At 39.1% G+C, this 22,304-nt stretch overlaps 1 pseudogene and 1 gene segment (V, D, J or C); both read left to right on the top strand.

The window, feature by feature from the left end:
* The first annotated feature begins 7,716 nt into the window (after positions 1 to 7,716).
* On the top strand, positions 7,717 to 8,222 carry LOC114686742. The segment is given in 2 exon segments: positions 7,717 to 7,803; positions 7,885 to 8,222. Coding segments are annotated over 2 exon segments (381 nt in total).
* An 11,708-nt stretch (positions 8,223 to 19,930) lies between these two features.
* On the top strand, positions 19,931 to 20,429 carry LOC119089083 (annotated as a pseudogene).
* The last annotated feature ends 1,875 nt before the right edge of the window (positions 20,430 to 22,304 follow it).

The raw sequence follows: 22,304 nt of genomic DNA, 5'->3' as shown, positions 1-22,304 counted from the left end.
GCTGAGGATGAACACATGAACACTTCCGGCATGAAAAACAGTACTCTTATCAACTGAGCTGTGTCCCATTAGTGACAATGAAAAGGACAATAAATGATACTTTGATGCTATAAATTGACTTTGGCCTTTGTTGTATCTCCTCTAAGGCTCCTACCCCTGACTTCATGATATAGCAGGAAGACATGCAAATAAGGTTCACCTCTTCTCATGAAAATCAGCCCTGACCCTACAGCTCTGACAGAGGCACCCAGATCTGGATTCACAGGTCCTCTCATTCTGTGATCATTACTGAGCCCAGAACATCTAACATAGAGTTGAGAACATCTAACCAAGTTGAGCTTGGTTTTCCTTGTTACCCTCTTAAAAGGTAACTTATAGATAAAAAAAAAGATACTCAGTGTGTGAGTGGACATGAATGGGAGGGACAGTGGACATGTGTGGCAGTTTACTGATGAAAGGATTCTCTGTTTTCAGGTGTCCAGTGTGAAGTGCAGCTGGTGGAGTCTGGGGGAGTCTTGGCACAGCCTGAAGATTTCCTAAAACTCTCTTGTGCAGCCTCTGGATTTACTTTCAGTAGCTATTTCATGAATTGGTTCCACCAGTCTCCAGGGAAGGGGCTGGAGTGGGTTGCTGAAACTAGAAACAAAGCTAATAATTGTGCAACATACTATGCAGAATCTGTGAAAGGCAGATTCACCATCTCAAGAAATGATTCCAAAAGCAGCGTCTACCTGCAAATGAGCAGGTTAAGAGCCGAAGACACCGCCATTTATTACTGTGCAAGACACAGTGAATGATCTTCAGTGAGAACCCAGACACAAACCTCCCTGTTGGAGTGCTAAGAACCAACAGGGGGCGCACAGCACACATGGAACCAGGGACATTGTGGGCACACGTGCAGACATAATAGAGTGCTGGTTTCTTGGAACTCAGTTGTCACTCCAACTAATGATTTCTCAGGATGCTCTGTACATTTATGTTCTGTGAAACTGTGAAAACAGGGTTCTGTTTGCCATAATATAAAATATATATACCACTGTCTAACATGAACTGAGTGCCTTAAATCACCACTGGGGAGTAGAAATGACTCCACTGAGGTTGCCGGGATCAAATGTTTAGGAAGGTCCACAGTATCAGTGATGTTTCTCCCTCATGAGATTTAGGGCAAAGCCTCAGTGGTATTCCAATTAGGACAGTGTTTGGGATTAGAGGATCCACGGAGAGGTGAGGCTATACTCAGTGACTCGTGCACCCTAATGGTCTCACATCCCTCTGTTTTCCCTGAGAACTGTGCATTTGTACTTTTACTGGACTCAGTTACTTAGTCTTTAAATTTCATCATCAAAACTCCAGTTATGTTTTGTTCATCTAGAGAAACTTCTTACCTTTGTTCTAACACAGAGCACAATAAAAGAAAAAAAATCTCCTAATTCATTTTTAACAATTGCATGTGTGAATACCAAGAATCCTTATCTCCTCCCAGACCTGACCCACTTGCCTTACACCCAGATGAGCCCCAGACTGCAGCTCTGTGGGGACTTGGGAAAGGCTGTTAGGAAATGGGTGGTAGAAGTTTCCTGGATTCCTTGTTTGTCTCTTCATAGAGTCTTGGAAAATGGAAAAGATGTGATTAATGTGGGTATAAAACTGAACAATCAAAATATTCTGTGGATGAAGTACTCACCATGTTCAGTTCCATCATTTTGTGACTCATTTTTTTTTTTGCTCACAGGACAGCATTTTCCTCATCTCAAGACCACATAACAGCATTTTCATAAATTCTCTGTGTCCATTCTTTCTTTGTCCATTCCTTTTTCCACAAACACTCTGAAGATTTCCTTCCTAATTATTTTTATTGTATCTTTGATCATTTTATACATCTATAACTTATTCTGATGTTATTCATAAGCAATACCTCTCTTTAACTGATTAGTTCCCACACCCCACAAAGCATTCTCAACTTCAGAATGAGGGGCATTTCTTATTTCTGCCCCTTAGAACAAACCTGCAGTGGTTGCACTTGGTGATATAGACATTTCATTGACTTGTGTTACTGTCTCTTATACATAGCCTGCTAGTTGATTGGGAGAATTTATGGTGATGCTGCATTTTATTTGTTGAAGAGTGCATACCAGTTTGACTATTCTCATCTACACACAAACTAACAAAATGTCCAATCTGTGCATAGTCATCAACACTTGTTATCTCCTGTTTCTGAAACGTTATCCTCACATGTATAATTAACATTCCTGTGTGTATTTAATTTGCATTTCAATAATGATTCAAAAAATGGAAGTTGTTTGCATATCTATGAATATACACAATTACAAAAATTTCTTATCTACTATGTTTAAAATTTTAATTTTTCTTTTCTTGTGACTGAGTTACCTGCATGTTTGTTTATAGTCTCATAATGATGTTTGTGCTGGGTAAATATTTTCAGATTTCCAATACTAATTGTTCAGCTCTGAAAACATGTACATGCAACAGTGAAATAACTGAGTAGGTTGTATGTATATATTTATGCATAAGTGTGTGTGTGTGTTTGTGTGTGTGTATGATAGTTAATACAGAGGAGGCCAGCAGTTTGAGAGTGAGAGGTTAGGTGACATGTTGTTTGTTCATTTTTCCTTTCTAGATTTCTTTTAATACAGCTAATATTGATTTATAGAAATATAGCTATGATCTATCTTACCATCATTATTAGTGTTTATTGGTTCTAATTTCATGGAATCTTTGTTTTCAGGTTATAAATTCATGTCATCTGAAGGGGTAAATTGGTTTCAGTTTTCTAATTTGGATGACTTTTACTTCTTTTGTGACTGATGCTCTGACTAGTATCAAGGACCATCTGGAGTAAATTGGTTTGAAGGAGGACAATTACGTTGTGCCAGATGGAAAAAATATAGTTATGCCTTTTCCTTAGGTTGTTGTTTTGTAGCCTGTGGTCATTTTATTTTAAGTTATTAATGTGTTTGAGTGTGTATGGTATGTGTATGTGTGTCTGTGTCCACGTGAGGGTGGGCAAAAATGTGCCACAGAGCACATGTTGTGGTCAGAGGACTTTCTACCTTCTTTGAGGTAGGGTCACATGTTGTAGCTGACCCATGGGCTTCTGGGTATTTGCTTTTCACCTCCTATTTTCTATAGAAGCACCCAGGCTACAGATACACACCACCTAGCTTTACACTCTATCTTTACACAGGACCTAGCAATCTAAATTCAGGACCTTACACTTACATTGGAAGCAATTTTAACCCCTGAGGAAATTTTCTGCCTCAGTTTAAGTTGCTATATTTTCTTCTATTCTAATTTATGAGTATTATTAAATTCTTTCAATTGTGTATATTGTAATCATTATAAAATGGCATCAACTTTTATTTTGTGTATATTACTGTATCACATTTATTGACATCCATGTTTAATCATCTCTACAACTTTGGGATTACTCTGTTGACTGTTGTGAATTATATGTTTGAATGGGACAATATATGGAATTTCTTAGGATGTTTTAGAGGATTTTGCATTCAAATTCATAAATTATGATGCTATATTTTCCTTCTCATATAGTCATATATCTTCCTTACAAATCAGTGAATTTCTTATGCATTCATACACCTATAACTTACTTTGGTCACATATTTTCTTTCATAACCTTTGAAATATCCCTTTCCTTGCCATTTTCCCTGTTGGTATTCCTGATAGAATCCACTTAAATGCCATATTCTTGTTCTTGCTTAGTCTGATGCATGTGATGATACTGCAGTATTGTCTTTTAGAAGCTGGGTTATTTTCCTTAATATGTAGATAACCAATTAAATACTTTTGTAGAACTGTAAAGATTTTAATCTGCTTTTGGTATAAAAATTTGATCCTGAATATTGATCACATTTTCTTTCACCATCCATCAGTTACTGATAGCATGCTAGGCTTTACAACTAATACATAGTGAGCAGAGCTGTGATGAGTTTGTGCATATGGGGTTTCTATTATGAGCCATGTTTGATGCCTATGGATGTATTTGTCATAGTTTGCTGAAAAATATTATAATATATGTTTCACTTTCATTAGCATACGTTAATCAAGCATAGTTTAAGGCTTAATTGTGACATTTCCAGTATTGTGTATTTACTATACTTTGAAATCATGAGTGCTTCTATATCATCCTTTCTTATCTGTTATCTCTTATCTGTTTTGCTTCTCCTAATACATCCAAATAGTCTCATGTGTACATCTATGTCTTCTTTTTCAAAAAGTATGCCATACAAGAAAAAATTCATGATACCTATTGTGACACTGTCTTACATCAAAAAGCTTGATGATCTATAATTCTTTCAATTTTTCCATGAATACCATGATTTCCTCATGTTTATTGCTTAAAAACTTCATCTATATATGAAATAGTATATTGTGTGTATATTATTAACCATTAGTGTTGGATTTTTATTCCTCTGAAATTTTTCTGATAGAAGCAATATGAGACCTTGAATTTTCTCAGACTCAGAGTATCTGGGGCTTCGGCTCATCACAAGGAAGGAGGAAGCAGCTCACATCCAGGTTGTGAAATGCACTGCAAGGCAATTGTCATGCACACTGAATTTAATACTTTTTATATTTTCTTAACATTTCAACTTTACTGTAAACTGCAGTAATTATACATGATTATAGACTGTTTATGACTGGGCAAGAGGAAGGAAAGCAGAGAGGAGGCATAACAAATGATCCAAAGGAAGCATTCTGGTGAATGCAGTGTCAGTGCCTTCTTATATGCTAAGGGTTGAACAAGATGCCAAGTCTTTTGAGTACTGTGGACAACACACTGAAAAGACAGCCTGTGCAGCAGGTGCTGAGGGAAGGTGAAGTCTGGTTTCCTGTGTGTGGAAATCTCTTCTTGTAATATTCATTGTACAATTATCTCTAGAGTTATATTTTTATTATATGTAGAGGATCACCACAACAGAAATCCTAGGCTTACCTCAATGTTGCTATAAGGAGAAGGATTGTCTTTGACTTCAGATTATTGTGCACCCCCTCTGATTTTTGAGATCATAGGAATACACTATCACAGGGGATATTTCTGCTGTGAGAAAATGATTCCAGAGTTTTATACTTGCCTACTGAGCTATATCCCAAGCAGTTTGTATTATAACTATGCCTATCTTATAAAATAAACAAACTAAAGTTTAGTTTCCATTATAATTTTTAAAATATTTTTATTTCTAAAGTTTATATTATAATTTCATCATTTTCTCCTAAAAACCCTCCTTCATAGACCCCTTCTCTGCTTAAAATTCATTGCCTCTTTTACTTTAACTTAATTTATGTTGCAAACAAAAGTTTCCTTAATGAGTGGAGATAGCATCAACTAGCTCTGTGGAAAAGGATAAATATTTAGAATGAAGTAATAATGAAGTAATGGATTATGCTATTCAGTAAAGTTGCAGTTTAGACTCTCCTCAGAGAACTATGATTTATGTAACCCTGAGTAGTTGACTACATTTCCAGTACCAGGCATGATTCCCTTTTTTGTTGAGTAGGCTTTAAATCCAAATTGTCATTGCATAACATCTACTAATGTAAGTATACCTAACTTTGTTTCCAATAACTTCATCAGATATCTACTTCACAGGATCTCATGATCTTATTGTTGGATTTAGACTTTTACGAAAGATTACTTTGAATCACTTTATGTTTGTAGACATGTAAGAGAAACACCTTTTCACACAGACTCTCCAAGTGTCCCCTGTGTTCCCATCTCGGTGAATGCACATGGTGCATAGTGCGTATATAAAGTGTGTATTTCTGTCTTTTTTATACTCCAGGCTTTTTTAAAGTTACCAGGTCCATGCCAAATTCTGTCTCCCAGCCAATACCCAGCCCCGCTCTCTGTATACAAGGTCAGCTTACTACCCTAGTGTTCCACTGCATTAGCTGAGAGTTGTGTACCTAGCCACACATCAATATTTGTGGCCACATTCTAATCGAAGGCTTTCTAAGAGATCTCTGCCTGGCTGTCTGCTACCTATACCCACTGCAGTGAATATGCTTTTCAGCACTCACAGAGGTTAGAGCATTTCCTATGTAAGAACCACTATATGAAATTTTATTCTTTGGGCTTGCAGATTTTTATATCCTGTGGAGTAATCTGAGTTGTTTGATAATGGTTTTCTTTGATGTTGTTATCTTTAATTAAAATCAGTATGGATACTAAAATCTCTTTTAGTGTGTGTTTTCATTATGTAAAATACCTTCATTATACTTTATTTTACCCAATTATTTTGACAAACTTCTTCAGTTGGAACCTAGAAGAAAAGTTGTGTGTGTGTGTGTGTGTGTGTGTGTGTGTGTGTGTGTGTGTTGCAGAGGGTATAGTCAGAGAAGTGGCCCAAGTCCTTTTGAGAAGTTCAGATATTCTGAATGAATCCCAGACACTAGATAGTTGAATCAAGACAGTAAGCAGTACTCCTCCCTGTCCTCTGCATCTGCTCCTGCCTCCAAGTTCCTTCCCTGCCTGTGTTCCTGTTCTGACTTCACTTAATGATGAACTGTGATGTGGATGTATAAGCCAAATAAATCCTTCCCTTTCCAACTTGCTCTTTGGTCATGGTGTTTCAGTACAGCAATAGTAACCCTAATAATTCCTCTTCTACTTGAACTTGTTAGAGTTATTGAGGTTGTTTCACTGAACTTGTTAGCCAGCTTCCACAAACACAGAGAATAACCCATTTTTTTCTGACAAATTTGTGTTTTAAGATTTCTAATTGATGATGAAAACACTGATGATGCCTATTCTGGCAATGGAACTGTGATGTCACTTTATGTGATACAGTCTACAAACTCCCTGTTGTCGTTCTGTAGCTTCCTGTGTGAAATGAATTGCCCAAGAGCAGAACTGAAACCTGGAATCACCTGGAAGAGCATTATACTTGACATCAGCTGAAAGTACTAAGAAGTTGAGAAATGAGGGAAAAACTCATATTGTGGACAAATGCAGATATCTGTTACAAAGTCTCAGAGGAGCCTTGGTGTGTGCAGAGGTCTGAGGATAAATATCCTCAGGGTTTTTATCTTTAGTCCACATATTTGGTCTGTCAAATGATTGCTGTTGTCACATGTCTACCTTGGGTGAGCTGTGAGCCAGGACAGCATGTGAAAAATGAATGAGGTCCTCAAGGGAGGTGGCATGAAATGTTGATGGTCCAGTTGGTTCTCTCAGTTTGTGCTTTTTCTACATTTCACAGCAAGGATGGACCAAGAGGCAGAGGTGGATCCTGTGCAACAAAAACATGGTAGTGACTCCAAGTTTTAGAAAAGATGGAAACACATCTCATGGGTGAGAGAAGGGAAGAAAATCAGAAGCAATGTGGGCTAGATAATCAGAAAGCAAGAACTCAGGAACCCAAGTTTGAAAAGAAGGTTGGTACTGACTTGAGACCTTACAAATACAGGAGCAGAGGAACATAGGTGTAGAGGTTGGACTAAGAAGAGGAGGGGTCATGCCAAGATGTGTTTCCTATGATCCCTGTAATCCTCATGCTTTCTTATTACAGATTCACAGAGGAGGAAGCCAAAGTTTGTGATGATTGTGTTGAATTAATCAAAGGGAGTCAATATCCACCCTCCTCATAAGGACAAGGCTGGTTCCCCACATGCAAATGAATCACCTAGCTTTAAGTTAAATTCCCTCCTGGTCTGTGGAAGCTCACATTTCTCTACAGGAGGCAGACCTCCTCCAAGGAAAAGGAGTTGTATCCTAGAAGATGAGAATATCGGCTATTCTGTGCCTGGTGACATCCCTACCTGGTGAGTGTTATCATTTCATACATGTGTCCATGAGGGGTTGTGACAACCTGTGATTGACAGAATTGACCCTCTTGTTTGAAGGATTCCTGTCCCAGATGCAGCTTCAGGAGTCAGGACCTGGCCTGGTGAAGCCCTCACAGTCACTATTCCTCACCTGCTCTGTCACTGGTTTCTCGATCACCAGTGGTTACTACTGGATCTGGATGAGGCAGTCTCCAGGGAAGAACCTAGACTGGATGGGGTACATAACTCACAGTGGGGAAACTGTCTACAACCCATCCCTGAAGAGCTCCATTTCCATTACTAGAGAAACATCCAAGAACCAGTTCTTCCTGCAGCTGAACTCTGTGACCACCGAGGACACAGCCACTTACTATTGTGCAGGAGACACAGTGAGGAGACTTCAGCAGGAGCCCTGACACAAACCTCCCTGCAGAGGAGCTCAGGACCAGCAGGGGGAGCTCAGTCCTAACTGAGCACAGGAACGCTAGAGCAGAGAAATAAAACAACCTGGTTTTCTCTGACTTTACTTCTCACTCCCTAAGGGCAGAGAGGTTTCACTGTCACCTCCCTCCCTCCCTCCCTCCCTCCCTCCCTCCTCCCTCCCTCCCCCCTCTCTGATTCTGAAACACTGTGTTTTGTAAAGTCACAATTGTTTATTTCTCACTCATAGCACCCCTCAAGATGGTCTATATGGTAATATTTCTTGTCCTTTTGGTTGTGAACTTAGTCACAAGCTGAGTGATCAATCTGGTCTTGGGAATATTTATTTTTTAATTGAAAACAAACAGCTTTTTGGAACTCAGCTGGCCTCAGCATGGCCATAGTTTTCACAATAAAAACGTGACCCCACATTTGATTGTCCACACCTCCACCTTCAGAAACATCTATATTTCAGAGCATACCCTGGACTGTTCACACACAGCAATTGCTATGATACCTAGAGAACGAGACAGAGAATGGCATGGTAACCACACATCACTGCAGCTGCATTGCCTTCCCTGTAATGCACAGGAGGGGATTTTCTAAAGTCAAGTGTGTATGGCTGAGATGCAAGGATTCTGCTATAAGATGGTTACTGCCCCCCAAAGACTGAATATTTTGTGTAAGAAAATATGTCACTTGGTATTAGGATTAAAAACATCATATTAAATAAATATGCATGTACCTGCAGTTTTCTCCAGTTCCTCTGGGGTCCACAGCCACTAAGACCCAGGTAAACACATAGAGAATACTTATAAACTGTATGGCCATGGCAGGCTTCTTGCTATCAAGTTCTTCTATCTTAAATTAACTAATTTTTATTAATCTACAAGTTGCCACGTGACTTGTGGCTTACCGGTACTTTATATCTTACTTCTCATGGTGCCAGCAACTGGCAGCATCTCCTGACTCAGCCTTCCACTTCCCAGAATTCTCCTCTCTGCTTATCCCACCTATACTATACTTCCTGCCGGTCTGCTGGCCAATCAGCGTTTTATTTAACAATCAATCAGAGCAACACATTCACAGCATACAGAAAGACATCCCCAGCATATGCATGTTCACGTTGTTAATTAGTATTTTTAAATGTGTCAGAGAAGAATTCATTTCTGACCTAGAAGATAACTGAAAATTATACATGCAGATAAATCTGAACCTGAACCATTAGAATTTGGTCTGTGTTTTGTGATCAAATCCTCCTATAGAGTGTATTGGGAACAGAGATCTAACCCAAGTGCAGATCCTGAAAGAGAGTGCCTCACCCACATAGTCAAAGTAAAATCAGCAGAGTAAGTGCTCTCTCAACATGGGCCCCTGATTCAGTGTAACAAGAGTGACATTCATTTCTGTGATTTTTTTTTGAAATTTTCTGACCATTATGAAAATTGAGACAAACCCAAAATGAGACATAATATCTGAAAATCCTCGCAGCATCACAAAGAAGGTGGCGGAGCATGCACAGTATTGGGAAACCCTCAGAACCTGCACTGAACAGTGGTCTCTTCACTGTTTCCACCATGGACCCTTGTAGTCCAAAGATCAGGCATAAGGAAACAAGGACTCATAAAATATGAGATGTCCAAGGATGAAGAAGTGGATGGAGCAGGGCACTGGTGGCTCATGCCTTTTATCCCAGCACTCAGGAGGCAGAGCCAGGTGGATCTCTGTGAGTTCAAAGCTAGCCTGGTCTGCAGAGCAAGATCTAAGACAGTCACCAAAAATTATACTGAGAAACCCTGTCTTGAAAAAACAAAAAAAAAACAGAATTGGATGGACATCCTTCCAGGCCAAGATCCACAGAATGCCATCAGTTGTAAGGATTGTCTACTGATAGCCACACCTCAGACTCAACAGTGCAATGTAGACATGAGGCATAGGCTGATGGATGAACAAAAGAGAGGAGGTCATCTTAATATTCACAGAATAATGTCTGGATGGCAGGACCCACGTCATTTCTCATTTGTCTGGGAGTAGGTAAACAAGGTTGAGATAAAGAAAATATCCCTGAGATCTGTACCTCTAGTTCCTCATGAAACTCAAGGTAAATAACTCTGTCTTAGAGGGACCACTGACCTGAAATCTGCTACCCACTTATCTCCTGTATAGGTGCCCTCATTTAGAGCAGCCCCAAATTCTAGGCTGAAAGTGCAGCCCTCACTGATGAATTCCAATCTCATTCTCACACAAGGGTCCATCAAAGTATGGACTTTGGGACTGTTGTTCTGTCTGGTGTCTGTTCTCTGAAGTGAGTGTCACAGGGTTTAAGGAAAGGGAGCTGAGCATGTGTCTCATAGTGTGTGTGACTAATGACAATGTTCAGTGTTCTTGGGTGTCCTCTCCCGGGTGTAGCTGCAGGAGTCTTGTCTGTTCTGGTGAAACACTCACAGGTCCTGTCCCTCAAATGTTCTGTCTCTAGATTCCCTGTAACCAACTATCCCATTAACAGGATACAACAGCATCCCCCCCGCCCCCCCCAAAAAAAAAAAGATTAGAATATGCTGGTGTTATAGTATTGATTGTTGGAGACACAGCTTCTATTTGGAAACTCAAATCCAGAGTCAATGTTAATATGGATATCTCCAGTAGCCACTTCTTTAAAAATCTGAAGTATCAACCATGTCTTACTGTGCCAGAGAAATGGGAGGGAGACTTCAGTGTGAACTCAGACACACCTCCATGCAGAGGAGCTCAGAGCCAACAGAGATACTTAAGAACTGCTGAGGCTTCTCAGAACTAGTAGATGCCCCTCGAATGGTCAGAAGTGCAGTACTGCACCACATGGTTCATCACAAGAAGGCTTATGGCTGTTTAATATCAGAATATGCAGTTTCCTCCTTCTGTTCAAGCAATCTTCTAGACACCTTTGCTATTCTCATTCTATGACAGTTACTACTAATTACTTTCTAATAAGCATATCATTGTTTCTCTATGGACTATCTAAGCTATCCATTTGTCACCTATCAGATGGAATAAACAAGAATAAAACTTCCCATGTTCTTCAATGAAAGTCCATAATTTTAAGAGTTGGTGATGGTTATTAATTCAGTTGGAAATCTCACGGAATTCTAAGTTATGTGAAAACCATTCTTGTTATTTTTCTCACATGTGGAGGAGAAGCCAGATCCTCCATGAATTTGTGTGATTTTTCACAGATGGTGGGAAAACAAGTTGTCTATAGTTCTGGCTTCCAATGTGTGAAGGTCGCTAACAGGGTAAAAGTGATTATCACTTAACACACAATGCATGCTTGAGATTTGCATCCTTGTAGAGATTTCTTTCTATCCCAATGGCCCATGTAATGATTCCCTTGAAGATGTTTTGTGTGCCCTTGACTTGTGGAAAAGTCCAAGTGACCATTGTGCACATGCCAGCTGATATCATCTACTGTCTCTGTTCTATTGCCATTCCCTTTGGCAATAGAGATTCTTTGTCACTGTTTTCTGCTTTTCGTTAGTGGTTTGTTGTTAAGATTGTCTACATATTTATTGCTATGGAACTCTCTTCTTTCTGCTAAAGATAGGACATTTTATCTGTGAATTAAGGAAATATCATGGGGAGAAGTGATGTTTGGTGTTGGTTCAGTGTTTATGATGATCAATTTCAGGTATCTGTAAGAGGAAAAACATATATGTACTGGTTCATGGTTGAGCCTTCTCTGGATATTATTATAGTGACCTTGGCTAAGTGTGAAGAACTTTAGGAGAACAAACAGACTATAGAATATTGTAGTATTGAGATCAGGACAAATAAACATGGTTCAAGGAACAGTACAGTGTGAAGTTGAAAACTAAAGGATCCACTATCTCTTTGTAAACTACAGGGTAAGGGTTAACCCACATAGTTAATAGGTAAAATATGATGATATCTCTCTCTCTCTCTCTCTCTCTCTCTCTCTCTCTCTCTCTCTCTCTCTCTCTCCTCTCTCTCATGTGTGTGTGTGCATGTGCATCATTAACAAAGTTATTTTCCCTGTGCATTGAACAGCAAATAAAGCATCCCATGGAAAAGGAAGAAGGGATGCTTTACAGATATCTTTAAGAGAGTTGTATGAGGGTCATGCCTTGTTAAATCACTCCAAATAGCCCAAATAATAAAAAGTACTACAGATATTATTGTTTATCAAGCATTATCTGTATGCTGTCTTCAATTATTCTTGGTATTCATTTTTATAAGATTTATTCAAACCTATATTTTGTTCTCAGCAAATGATTGTCATAACACGTATAAAAATACACAAGCAATAATCTTGAGTCGGGAATATGGAAGAACACAAGACTTAGGTTAGAAATTTGCGTTTTCATATGTTGAAAATGCTGATTATGTGGGAAATCCAAGGCAAGTAAAGTTGGTTATTATAATGTTCTCTTAAAGGAAAGTTAAAGAAACTGGCTAAATACATAGTACTATAGCAGACTGAAGGCTTAAGTGACCAAAAATTACATTATTAACTCTGTCTGGAAAGTCCAATAACAGTTTTAGCCTCTTAGAATATGAGAAAATTTTAGCCATCATATATTTTCATTTAAGTATAATTCCTGTAAGTTGTTTAAAAGTACCGTTAAAGTATTTTTCATAGAATACACATAACAGCCCAATGCATGTACATGTTAATTTAAGATGAGTTCTGAGATTATACATTTTTCTCTGGTCTCATATTTTCTGCATTCCTAATCTCATTGCTCTGACCTATATTCTAATGCCTTTTAGGATATGTCCCTACACTGATACAGCATCATCTCTCACACTCCCTTGGTGTTAACATGTATTCTATAGAGAGGTTGGTTTTGGATAAATGCTGTGGTACATGGTAATCTCAATGGATTGATGTCAGTGAGAAGTTATTTTCACTCAGAACATTTATCTTGCATGTTCCTCTAGTAGACATTCTCTCTCTATGACCAATACAAATGTTATAGGATTAATATAGATGCAATCTTATGGGAAATGTGTTGTGGCAAACATGAATCCCCTAGGCCAATTCTATGTTCAAAATTATGCAAACCTATGTTGAATTTAAAATACTGTGTGGAATATCAGTGACTTTATAAAGCACCCTGTCTTCTCCATCTGGAAAGCAGGGATTGACCAGAAGGCAAGACAATCTTCCACTTCAGGCCTCTTCATTGAATGGGACTCTCCAATGTACTGGGAAGACATCTGTCAAGTGGCTCTAAGACCTTGGATGAAGGACTTGTCTGATACCTGCTGGATTAATGCAGATCACATGATACTCAGTAAGTGTCTCCTTAACCTTGTAAAAGGTGAACAGACATTTCTTGTCCTCTAAGGCCCATCACTCCTCTGCTGTCCTCTGTGCAGTGTATAGAATGTTGTTGCCACCATTGACTCTCTTTTTCAAATATAAGCCACAGAGTCAGGACAGAATGGAAAGAGGACTTTCCTTACCTATGAATTTGGAGGAACATCAACAGCAAGTCTAAGACATGTTTGGTTGTTAGGTTTGAATTGGCTGGACCCATGCAAGTTTTATAGGGCCCACTTAATGTAGAACAGGTACATTTCTCAAGGAGAACCAAAGTTTCCATCCTCCACAAAATTCTTTCTTACCTCTGCCCTAAGGTATCACAATAACACAAGATTGCTGGTACAATCTTCCTGACCTGTAAGGAATTGCTGAGAGTCTTTAGTATTGTCTATAAACATTTCATAGCAAGCCCATTATGGGAGTGAGAAACATTAAATTGAGATCAGGATCCATCAAGTAAACACAGAGGACACAGTTTGTTACTCTATATTATGGTTTACAAATGACATCAATTTCGTATAATCTATAGCACTGACAGTTTTTTTGTGGCCATGAGACAGCAAAAGGGAAAATCAAAACTTAATTGTGCAGAGACTGAAGAGCAGGTGCGGAGAGAGGTCAGCATGGGTGTTTCCTGACTGTCAGAGTCTTTTCCTCTCAACTAACGACATACAAGCCTCAGGAGACCATCTCCTGTGTCAGTTAGAACCCCTTGCCTTGAAAAACACAATATCTGACACAGATAAGTGCATCCATGTCACTCTTCTGGGAAGTTCCCCAAACAGAAATGACACAACTCAAAGTTCCTCTTGGTCACCATGAAGATGGTTTTTCTCATGGTAAATGAATTCTGCAATTGACAGTTAAGACCTGACAATGGAGACACAGTTTTAAGGCTCTTCACGCTGAGATTTGCCCAAAGTCAGTAGAAGTTTCATATATGTGTGGAACATTTGGAAGCTATCTGTGAAGTCCATGTCATTTACAGGACACTAAACTTCAATGTTTCTCTGTGTATTTTTTTCCCAGATGAACTGTGTATCAGTGAGAGTAGGGTATTGAAAATTCATCCACCATCACTACATTGGGTCTTATCTGTTCTTTTTTTTTAACTAGTGGTATATCTTTTATGAAATTTGCTGCAAATTTTGAGATATACATGCATATATACATATATGCAACATTCTTTTATTGGATTCTTTGTTTAATGTGTATGAAGCAATCTCTTTTACCTCTTTTAAGTTTTGGATTGACTCAAGTCTATCATATATTGTTATAGTTATCCATGTTTGTTTCTTAGTTTCATCTGCTTGGAATAGTTTTTTTCCAACCTGTAACCTAAGGTATTGTGTCCTATGAAGGTGAGGTCTGTTTCTCAAGTTAGCACCAAGAATACTCCCATTTTTCTAACCCATTCTGCTTGTCTGAAACTTTTTATTTTGATATTAAAACCATCAATACTTAGCATTATTGTTGGAAGTAGTATAATCACTGCTGACATGTGTTGTTTCTGGTGTTTTCTTAGAACTCTGTATTAAATATTCTGAAATTATTTACTCATTCTATATGACAGTGTGTTTATTCTCTTCAGGCTAAATATCCCATTATTCATTATTCTCAGTGGAGCTAGACTACTGATCATAAGTTGCCTTGACAACTTTTATTGTGGAAAGATTTTTTTTCCTTCAATTATTACTTATAGTTTTCTTATATATAGTTGTCCCGGTTGACAGCTGTTTCTTTATTTTTTTTCCGAGACAGGGTTTTTCTGTATAGCTTTGTGCCTTTCCTGGATCTCACTCTGTAGACCAGGTCGGCCTTGAACGCACAGACCACCTGCCTCTGCCTCCCAAGTGCTGGGGTTAAAGGTATGAGCCACCACCGCCCGGCTTGACAGTTGTTTCTTTAAGAACTTGTAGTACATCTTTCCAGACTTGTATAATTTCAAATATTTTTGTTTGTATTTCAGGTATTACCCTGATGGACCTGAATTTATAACTGGCTTGATATCCATTGTAGCTTTCAATACTCTTTCCTTATTCTGTGATTTTATTGTTAAACTATAATATATCATGGGAAATATCTTTCATGTCCCTAATTGTTGTTCTTTAGTGACCTCTAGATATCTAAATAGCCATTTCTTTCTGTAGGTTTAAGTTTTTTCTGTTTTTATTGAAAATATTCCTGATGCCATCGCTGGGGTATTCTTTTCCATGTCCTCAGCCCATAATCAAAAGATTGGTTAGGTCTCTTCTTGGGATCCCAAAACATTCCCATGTTCTCATCATATACATTTAAAATTTTCTTCTTGTCCTTTCCTGAATAACTCCTTACCTCTACAATATGTTCCAGCCTTGATTCTCATTTTGTTTTTGACATGATTCATGATTCATTTTGTTGGTGAGTCCTTCCAGTGAGGGCTTTCTGTTTCTTGAATTATTGACATGTTCATTTCTATCATCATTTCAGTTTGTTTTTTTCAGCAATTCTTTGCCTTTTTAACTATTTTCATACCTGTATTTCTCCTCATTTCACTCATATCTTTTGATATTCTTTTTGATGAAAATACTGCTGCCTTGAAATTTATTCATATCCTCCTTGAGTTCTGTAAGCATAGATATAATCATTCTTTTGAATTCTTCATCTAGAAAATCATTATCATTGGATTTCAACACTATGGGAGTATTAATATAAGCATGGAGAGGAAAGAATGCCTTGTTTTGGCTTTTTATGTTACATCTGAATTTGCTCTAGGACTTGTAGCCTGAAACATTACTGTATTAATTAGGTACAAGAGTTTTCTATTATATGCAGTAGGGTCTTTCAAGTAAAGAATCATGTCATCTGCAAGTAGGGATAATTTGAATAATTCCCATTATATTCTGATCCATTTTATGTCTTTTTCTTGTCTAAATATGATAGATAAAACTAAAAGCACTGTATGAAATATGGGAGAAGATAGTGTATATGTATCTTTGTCTAGTTCCTGATGTTAGAGGAAATTATTTAGTTTGTCTCCATTTAATATAATTTTGGCTATAGGTTATTCTATGTAGCCTTTCTTATTTTGTGGCACATGGCTTCATCCCTAAAGAGCTCAGAAATTTTTTCATGAAGGCACGTTGAACTTTTCCAAGTGACCTATCAGCAACATTTAAAATAATTATGTCATTTCAATCTTGTATTTATTTATGTGGTATATGATACTGACTGACATATGTTGAACCAACCTTCCTTTTGAGAAAGTAGCCCTCTTGGTTGTAATGTAAATTCTGTGGTGTATGACCGAATTTGATTTACAAATATTTTGTTAAGAACTTTTGCATTTTTGTTCATCAAATGAATAGGTCTTTATTTTTGTAGCATTTTTACATTTTTCAGTTATCAAGATAATATTGACTTCATAGAATAATTTGGAAATGTTCAGTCAGTTTCTATCTGACAGAAGAAGTTAAGAAGAAGTGGTATGTAGTCTTCCTTGGAGGTCTGATAATTCAACAGTGACTTTCTCTGATAGTAGGTTTTTTTCTAATGTGAGGCTTTTAGATTTTTTTCTTTTATTTATTTTATTTTACAATACTATTCAGTTCTACAGAACAGCCACAGATTCCCCTGTTCTCTCCCCTCCTGCCCCCTTCTCATTCCCCCCAGCCCACACCCCATTCCCACCACCTCCAGATCAAGGCCACCACCGAGGACTGAGATCGACCTGATAGACTCAGTCCAGGCAGGTCCAGTCCCCTCCTCCCAGATTGAGCCAAGCGTCCCTGTATAAGTTCCAGGTTTCAAACAGCTATCTCATGCAGCGAGCCCAGGACCTGGTACCACTGCCTAGATGCCTCCCAAACTGATCAAGCCAATCAACTGTCTCACCTATTTAGAGGGCCTGTGCCAGTTGGGGGCCCCTCAGTCTTTGGTTCACAGTTCATGTGCTTCCATTCATCTGGCTATTTGTCCCTGTGCTTTATCCAACCTTGGTTTCAACAATTCTCGCTCACATAAACCCTCCTCTTTCTTGATTATTAGACTCCCAGCGCTTTACCTGGGGCCTAGATGTGGATGTCTGCATCCAGATTCCTCAGGCTTTTAGGAACAGCATCAACTTATTGATAATGGGTCCACTTACATTATTTACATTTTAGGGCCTTGATTTTGGCAGATAATCTTAACTCAGAAGTTCTGTTTCTTCTGGGTTACCCAGAATTTCAGAGTATATGTTTTCATAGCAATTTCTAATGATGCTTTGAATCACAGTGGAGTCAGATATAAAGATTTCCTTTTGATCTGAGACTACTACCTTTGAAATTGTTTGTTGAGTCTTTCTTCCTTTTTGTTCAATCACCTTTATGCAGGTTTGTACTGTAGATGAACAGCCTTATTAAATAAGAAACACAGAGCCAATTGCAGAGTTAGAAGCCCAAGAGGACAGAGCAGTAGCTAAGACCTGACACTAAAACCCTTTCTTACCCTTTGCTGCCACTGTCGTCCTTCCCCACAGAAAGAGACCTACTTCCTGTGTGTCCGTCCTTTTATTGACTTCCTGTTCTGCCTTCTCATTGGTTGTAAACCCAACCACATGACCTTCTCATCATTGCCTGTCTGTACAGACCTCCTGGTCTTCTATGGTTGGTACTGAGATTTAAAGGTGTGTTTCTCCATGCTGACTGTATCCTTGAACACACAGAGATTCGCCTAGCTCTGCCTCCCAAGGTCTGGGATTAAAGGTGTGCACTACCTCTTCCCAGCTTCTGCTATGGCTTGCTATTAGCTCTGAACCCCAGGCAACTTTATTTATTAACATACAAATAAAATCACATTTCAGTACAAATAAAATATCACCATACTGTACAATGTTCAGGAGAAGATTAAGTCATGAGAGGGATAAGACATTATTTTCATTGGTGGAACTGGTGTACAGGACTTCTGTTTTCATGAACAGGTACTATCCAAGTCTCAGAACACCCCTTGATTGGTCTCTCTGCCCTTGCCTTCCTGGGTATCTTTCCAAGTCTGGTTTCTCTGCTTTGGGAAATCTCTTCTGGGTGTGTAGTCATGAGGCTTTTAGTGTCAGCAGACACAGGGCCTTTACGATCCTGACAGAGGCATGGGCATGCCTCTTATAGCAGGGAAAGGTGTAAGCACAGTTGGAGGGCATAGGGATGAAAGATTCTGGAAAAGCCAGGAAGTCTGGCTTGGATGCAAGAACCTGGAGGATCTGGAGTCTGTAAGTAGCAACAATGTCTACTCAGCAGTTAAGGGAAGCAAGACCATGGAGAAGAATGCCTGATATGTGGGAAGGAACAAAAATAGCATGATGGGGAGGGGAGGGAGGTCATAGGAGGAGAGTGGGCTTTGTGAAAGGGAAGCACTGGACTACCCGGTGATGCAGGGAAGGACATATCTGAAGGGCCAGGTGGATCTTCTCAGAGAGAAAGTGAACAGCTCACTAATGATTAAAGAAAGACAAGTCCTTGAGGATTTGTGGGACAGAAGGATATGGAATGGAATGAAATAGGCCTACTTGATACTATATGGAAGTCACAGAAGAGCTGGGAGTGCCTTTCAGGTTCAAAGGAGGTGGCCAGCATGGTGGGCTTGGGAAGTTACTCCTGGAGGAGCAAAGTGGTACACACAGGTCTTCGGTGTGCTTTTTTTATTGATCAAAGTATAATCTCAGATAGTATTTATGTACTGGAGTTCCTTTATTTCTTTAAGGATCAAACATTGAGCCTTTTTTATGCTATACTGTACCATTTTGTTACTTTAATTTAATGTATGCATTCATAACTTACTGAACCTTATACAATCTCTCCTAAAATTTTAATATTTAGCTAATTCATATCTTTATTTCCTATGAATTTATGTGATAATTTCTGTTAAAAGAGCAAAGGAGTTTATATGGACAAACCACAGTAAAGTACAGATGCAAGATTATATTACTACTTATGACTAACATTAATTCTAAGTAACTTTTCCTCTTTCTTTCTTCTTTGTTCCTTCTCTTTCTTTTTTGAGACACAGTTTCATATATCCCAAGCATAACTCATACATTTAATTCTCCTACCTCAACCTTTTCGTTAACCATGCAGTGCTGGAAGTGAACACAGGGCTTCCACTCTGAAAAAAAAAATGTTTTCTACCAACTGAGCTAAGTCCCCAGGCCAATCAGTAATACAAGATTCTATAAATGCCACCTTGGCCCTTATTTCATGTCAGATATCTGTACCATTAATTGTGTCTTCTAAGCCTCACATCCCTCAGCTCATGATATAGCAGGAAGACATGCAAATTACATTCCCCTCTGCTCATGAATACCAGCCCTGATGCTAAAACTCTGACAGAGGCACCCAGCTCTGCACTCACAGATTCTCCCATTCTCTGATCAGCCCTGAACATAGAAAGTTCAGCATGGAATTGGGGCTGTGCTGGGTATTTCTGATTGCTCTATTAAAAGGTGATTTATAGAGAAGAGATACTGAGTAGGAGTGAGAGGGTCAGTGAACATTTGTGAGAGCTTACTAACAGGATTCTCTGTGTTTGCAGATGTCCAGTGTGAAGTGCAGCTGGTGGAGTCTGGGGGAGGCTTGGTGCAGCCTGGAAATCCCTGAAACTCTCCTGTGCAGCCTCTGGATTCACTTTCAATGATGCTTATATGCATTGGGTCCACCAAACTCCAGAGAAAAGGCTGGAGTGGGTTGCTGAAATTAGAAACAAAGCTAATAATTATGCAACATACTATCTAGAGTCTGTTAAAAGCAGATTTACCATCTCAAGAGATGATCCCAAAAGCAGTGTCTACCTGCAAATGAACAGCTTAAGAGCTGAAGACACTGCCATTTATTACTGTACTAGAGACACAGTGAGGGATCTTCAGTGAGGACCCAGACACAAACTTCCTTGCAGGAGTGCTCAGAACCAGTAGAGGGCGAAGAGTGCACATGGCAAACAGGGAAACTGCAGAATGGGTACAGACTTAAGTGAGGGATGGCTCTGGGCTATCTGCTCCACCTAAGGGTTTCCCAGAATGTTCTCTGCACATGCATCTGTATATGTCTGTGAAAATAGAGTTCTGCTTTTTCTGTATCTATATATCACAGTCTAAATGGACTAAATGTTAAAAATCACCTCTGATTGTAGAAATGACTCTGCTGAGGTCACCAGGATCAAATGTTAATGAAGTTCCAAGGCTTCTCTCTCATGAGACTCAGGGCAAAGCCTGAGATATTCTAATTATGACAGTGTTTGGGATTAGAGAAAGTCACTGTGGACACACTCTATAGCCTGTACATGTAAACAGGTTGTAAATATTTCTCCTTTTCCTGTGCACATGAGGAACAGGTCTGATCCATTTGTATTTTTAGGTAATTCTGATACTTAACATAGAACTTTTGTCATCATATATCCTATTTAATTTTGTTCATCTAGAACAACCTCTGACCTTTGATCTCAACATAAACAGGAGCCATTGACCTTAAATTCAGCTGAGTGTCAGGAAGGAATTCTGTGGGGACTTGGGAAAGCTTGTTTGGAAATGATCTGTCCCAGTTTCCCTAATTCTTTCTGTCTTTTTTAAAATAGACATTTAAAAATTGCAAAAAAAAGAAAAGGTTATAATGGGACTCTGTCTGCTAAATCAAAATATGTGGATGAAGGGCATTCCACTTTCTGGGCCAACATCTTATGCCACTTTGGGGAGACTGACAGATGGGCCTTCTGTTGAGCAGTGAGCTCTAGATCTCAGGACTCAGGTCTCTGCAAACCATGTTGTCCTTCCTAAAAATTACCTACCTGCAACTGAATCTTGCTTCAGGAATGACCTGCCTTAGGTACCTGTATATGCAACAATGAGACAGGTGTGAACCCTGTGCAAAAACAAAATGGCAGAGTACGAAGTGTTAGGAAAGATGGAAATCCATCTCATGGGTGAGAAAAGTGAACAAAACCAGGAGCAGTGTGGGCTTACTAATCAAAAAGCAAGAACTCAGGCACCCAAGTGCAAAAAGAAGGTTGGCACTGACCTAAGACCTTAAAAATACAAGAGTGGAAGAATTTAGGTGGGGAGATTTGGCTAGGGAGTGGAGTTGGGTCATTCAATGATGTGTTTCCTGTGATTCCCCATAGTCCTCATGCTCTCCCATTCCAGACTCACAGAACAAGAAACCAATGTCTGTGATGACCACATGTAATAATCAAAGAGAATCAGTATCCACTCTTCTCAATTATAAGGAAAAGGAAGACTTCTGACATGCAAATGAATTGCTTAAATCTAAGTGAAATCCCATCCTGTGCTGTGGGAGCTCACAGTTCTCTCATAGGAGGCTGACCTCTGAGGAAAAGTAGGTGTTGAGACTGCTGGATCTTTCTTGTGGAAGGTTACCATTTCTTCCATGTGTCCATGAGGGGTTGTGATAACCTGTGAGTGACAGAACTGACCCTCTTGTTTGAAGGATTTCTGTCCCAGATGCAGCTTCAGGAGTCAGGACCTGGCCTGGTGAAGCCTTCACAGTCACTCTTCCTCACCTGCTCTGTCACTGGTTTCTCGATCACCAGCAGTTACTACTGGATCTGGATGAGGCAGGACCCAGGGAAGAACCTAGACTGGATGGGGACCATAACTCACAGTGGGGAAACTACAATTCTTTTCTCAAGAGCCATCTTAGGGGACCATAACTCACAGTGGGGAAACTATCTACAATTCTTTTCTCAAGAGCCATCTTTCCATCACTAAGGAAATGTCCAAGAACCTGTTCTT

Source organism: Peromyscus leucopus, chromosome 14, assembly GCF_004664715.2.
Source record: "Peromyscus leucopus breed LL Stock chromosome 14, UCI_PerLeu_2.1, whole genome shotgun sequence".
NCBI classification, from domain to species: Eukaryota; Metazoa; Chordata; class Mammalia; order Rodentia; family Cricetidae; genus Peromyscus; species Peromyscus leucopus.
Note: the sequence above shows the minus strand (reverse complement) of the source record. Positions and strands in the feature narration are given on the sequence as shown.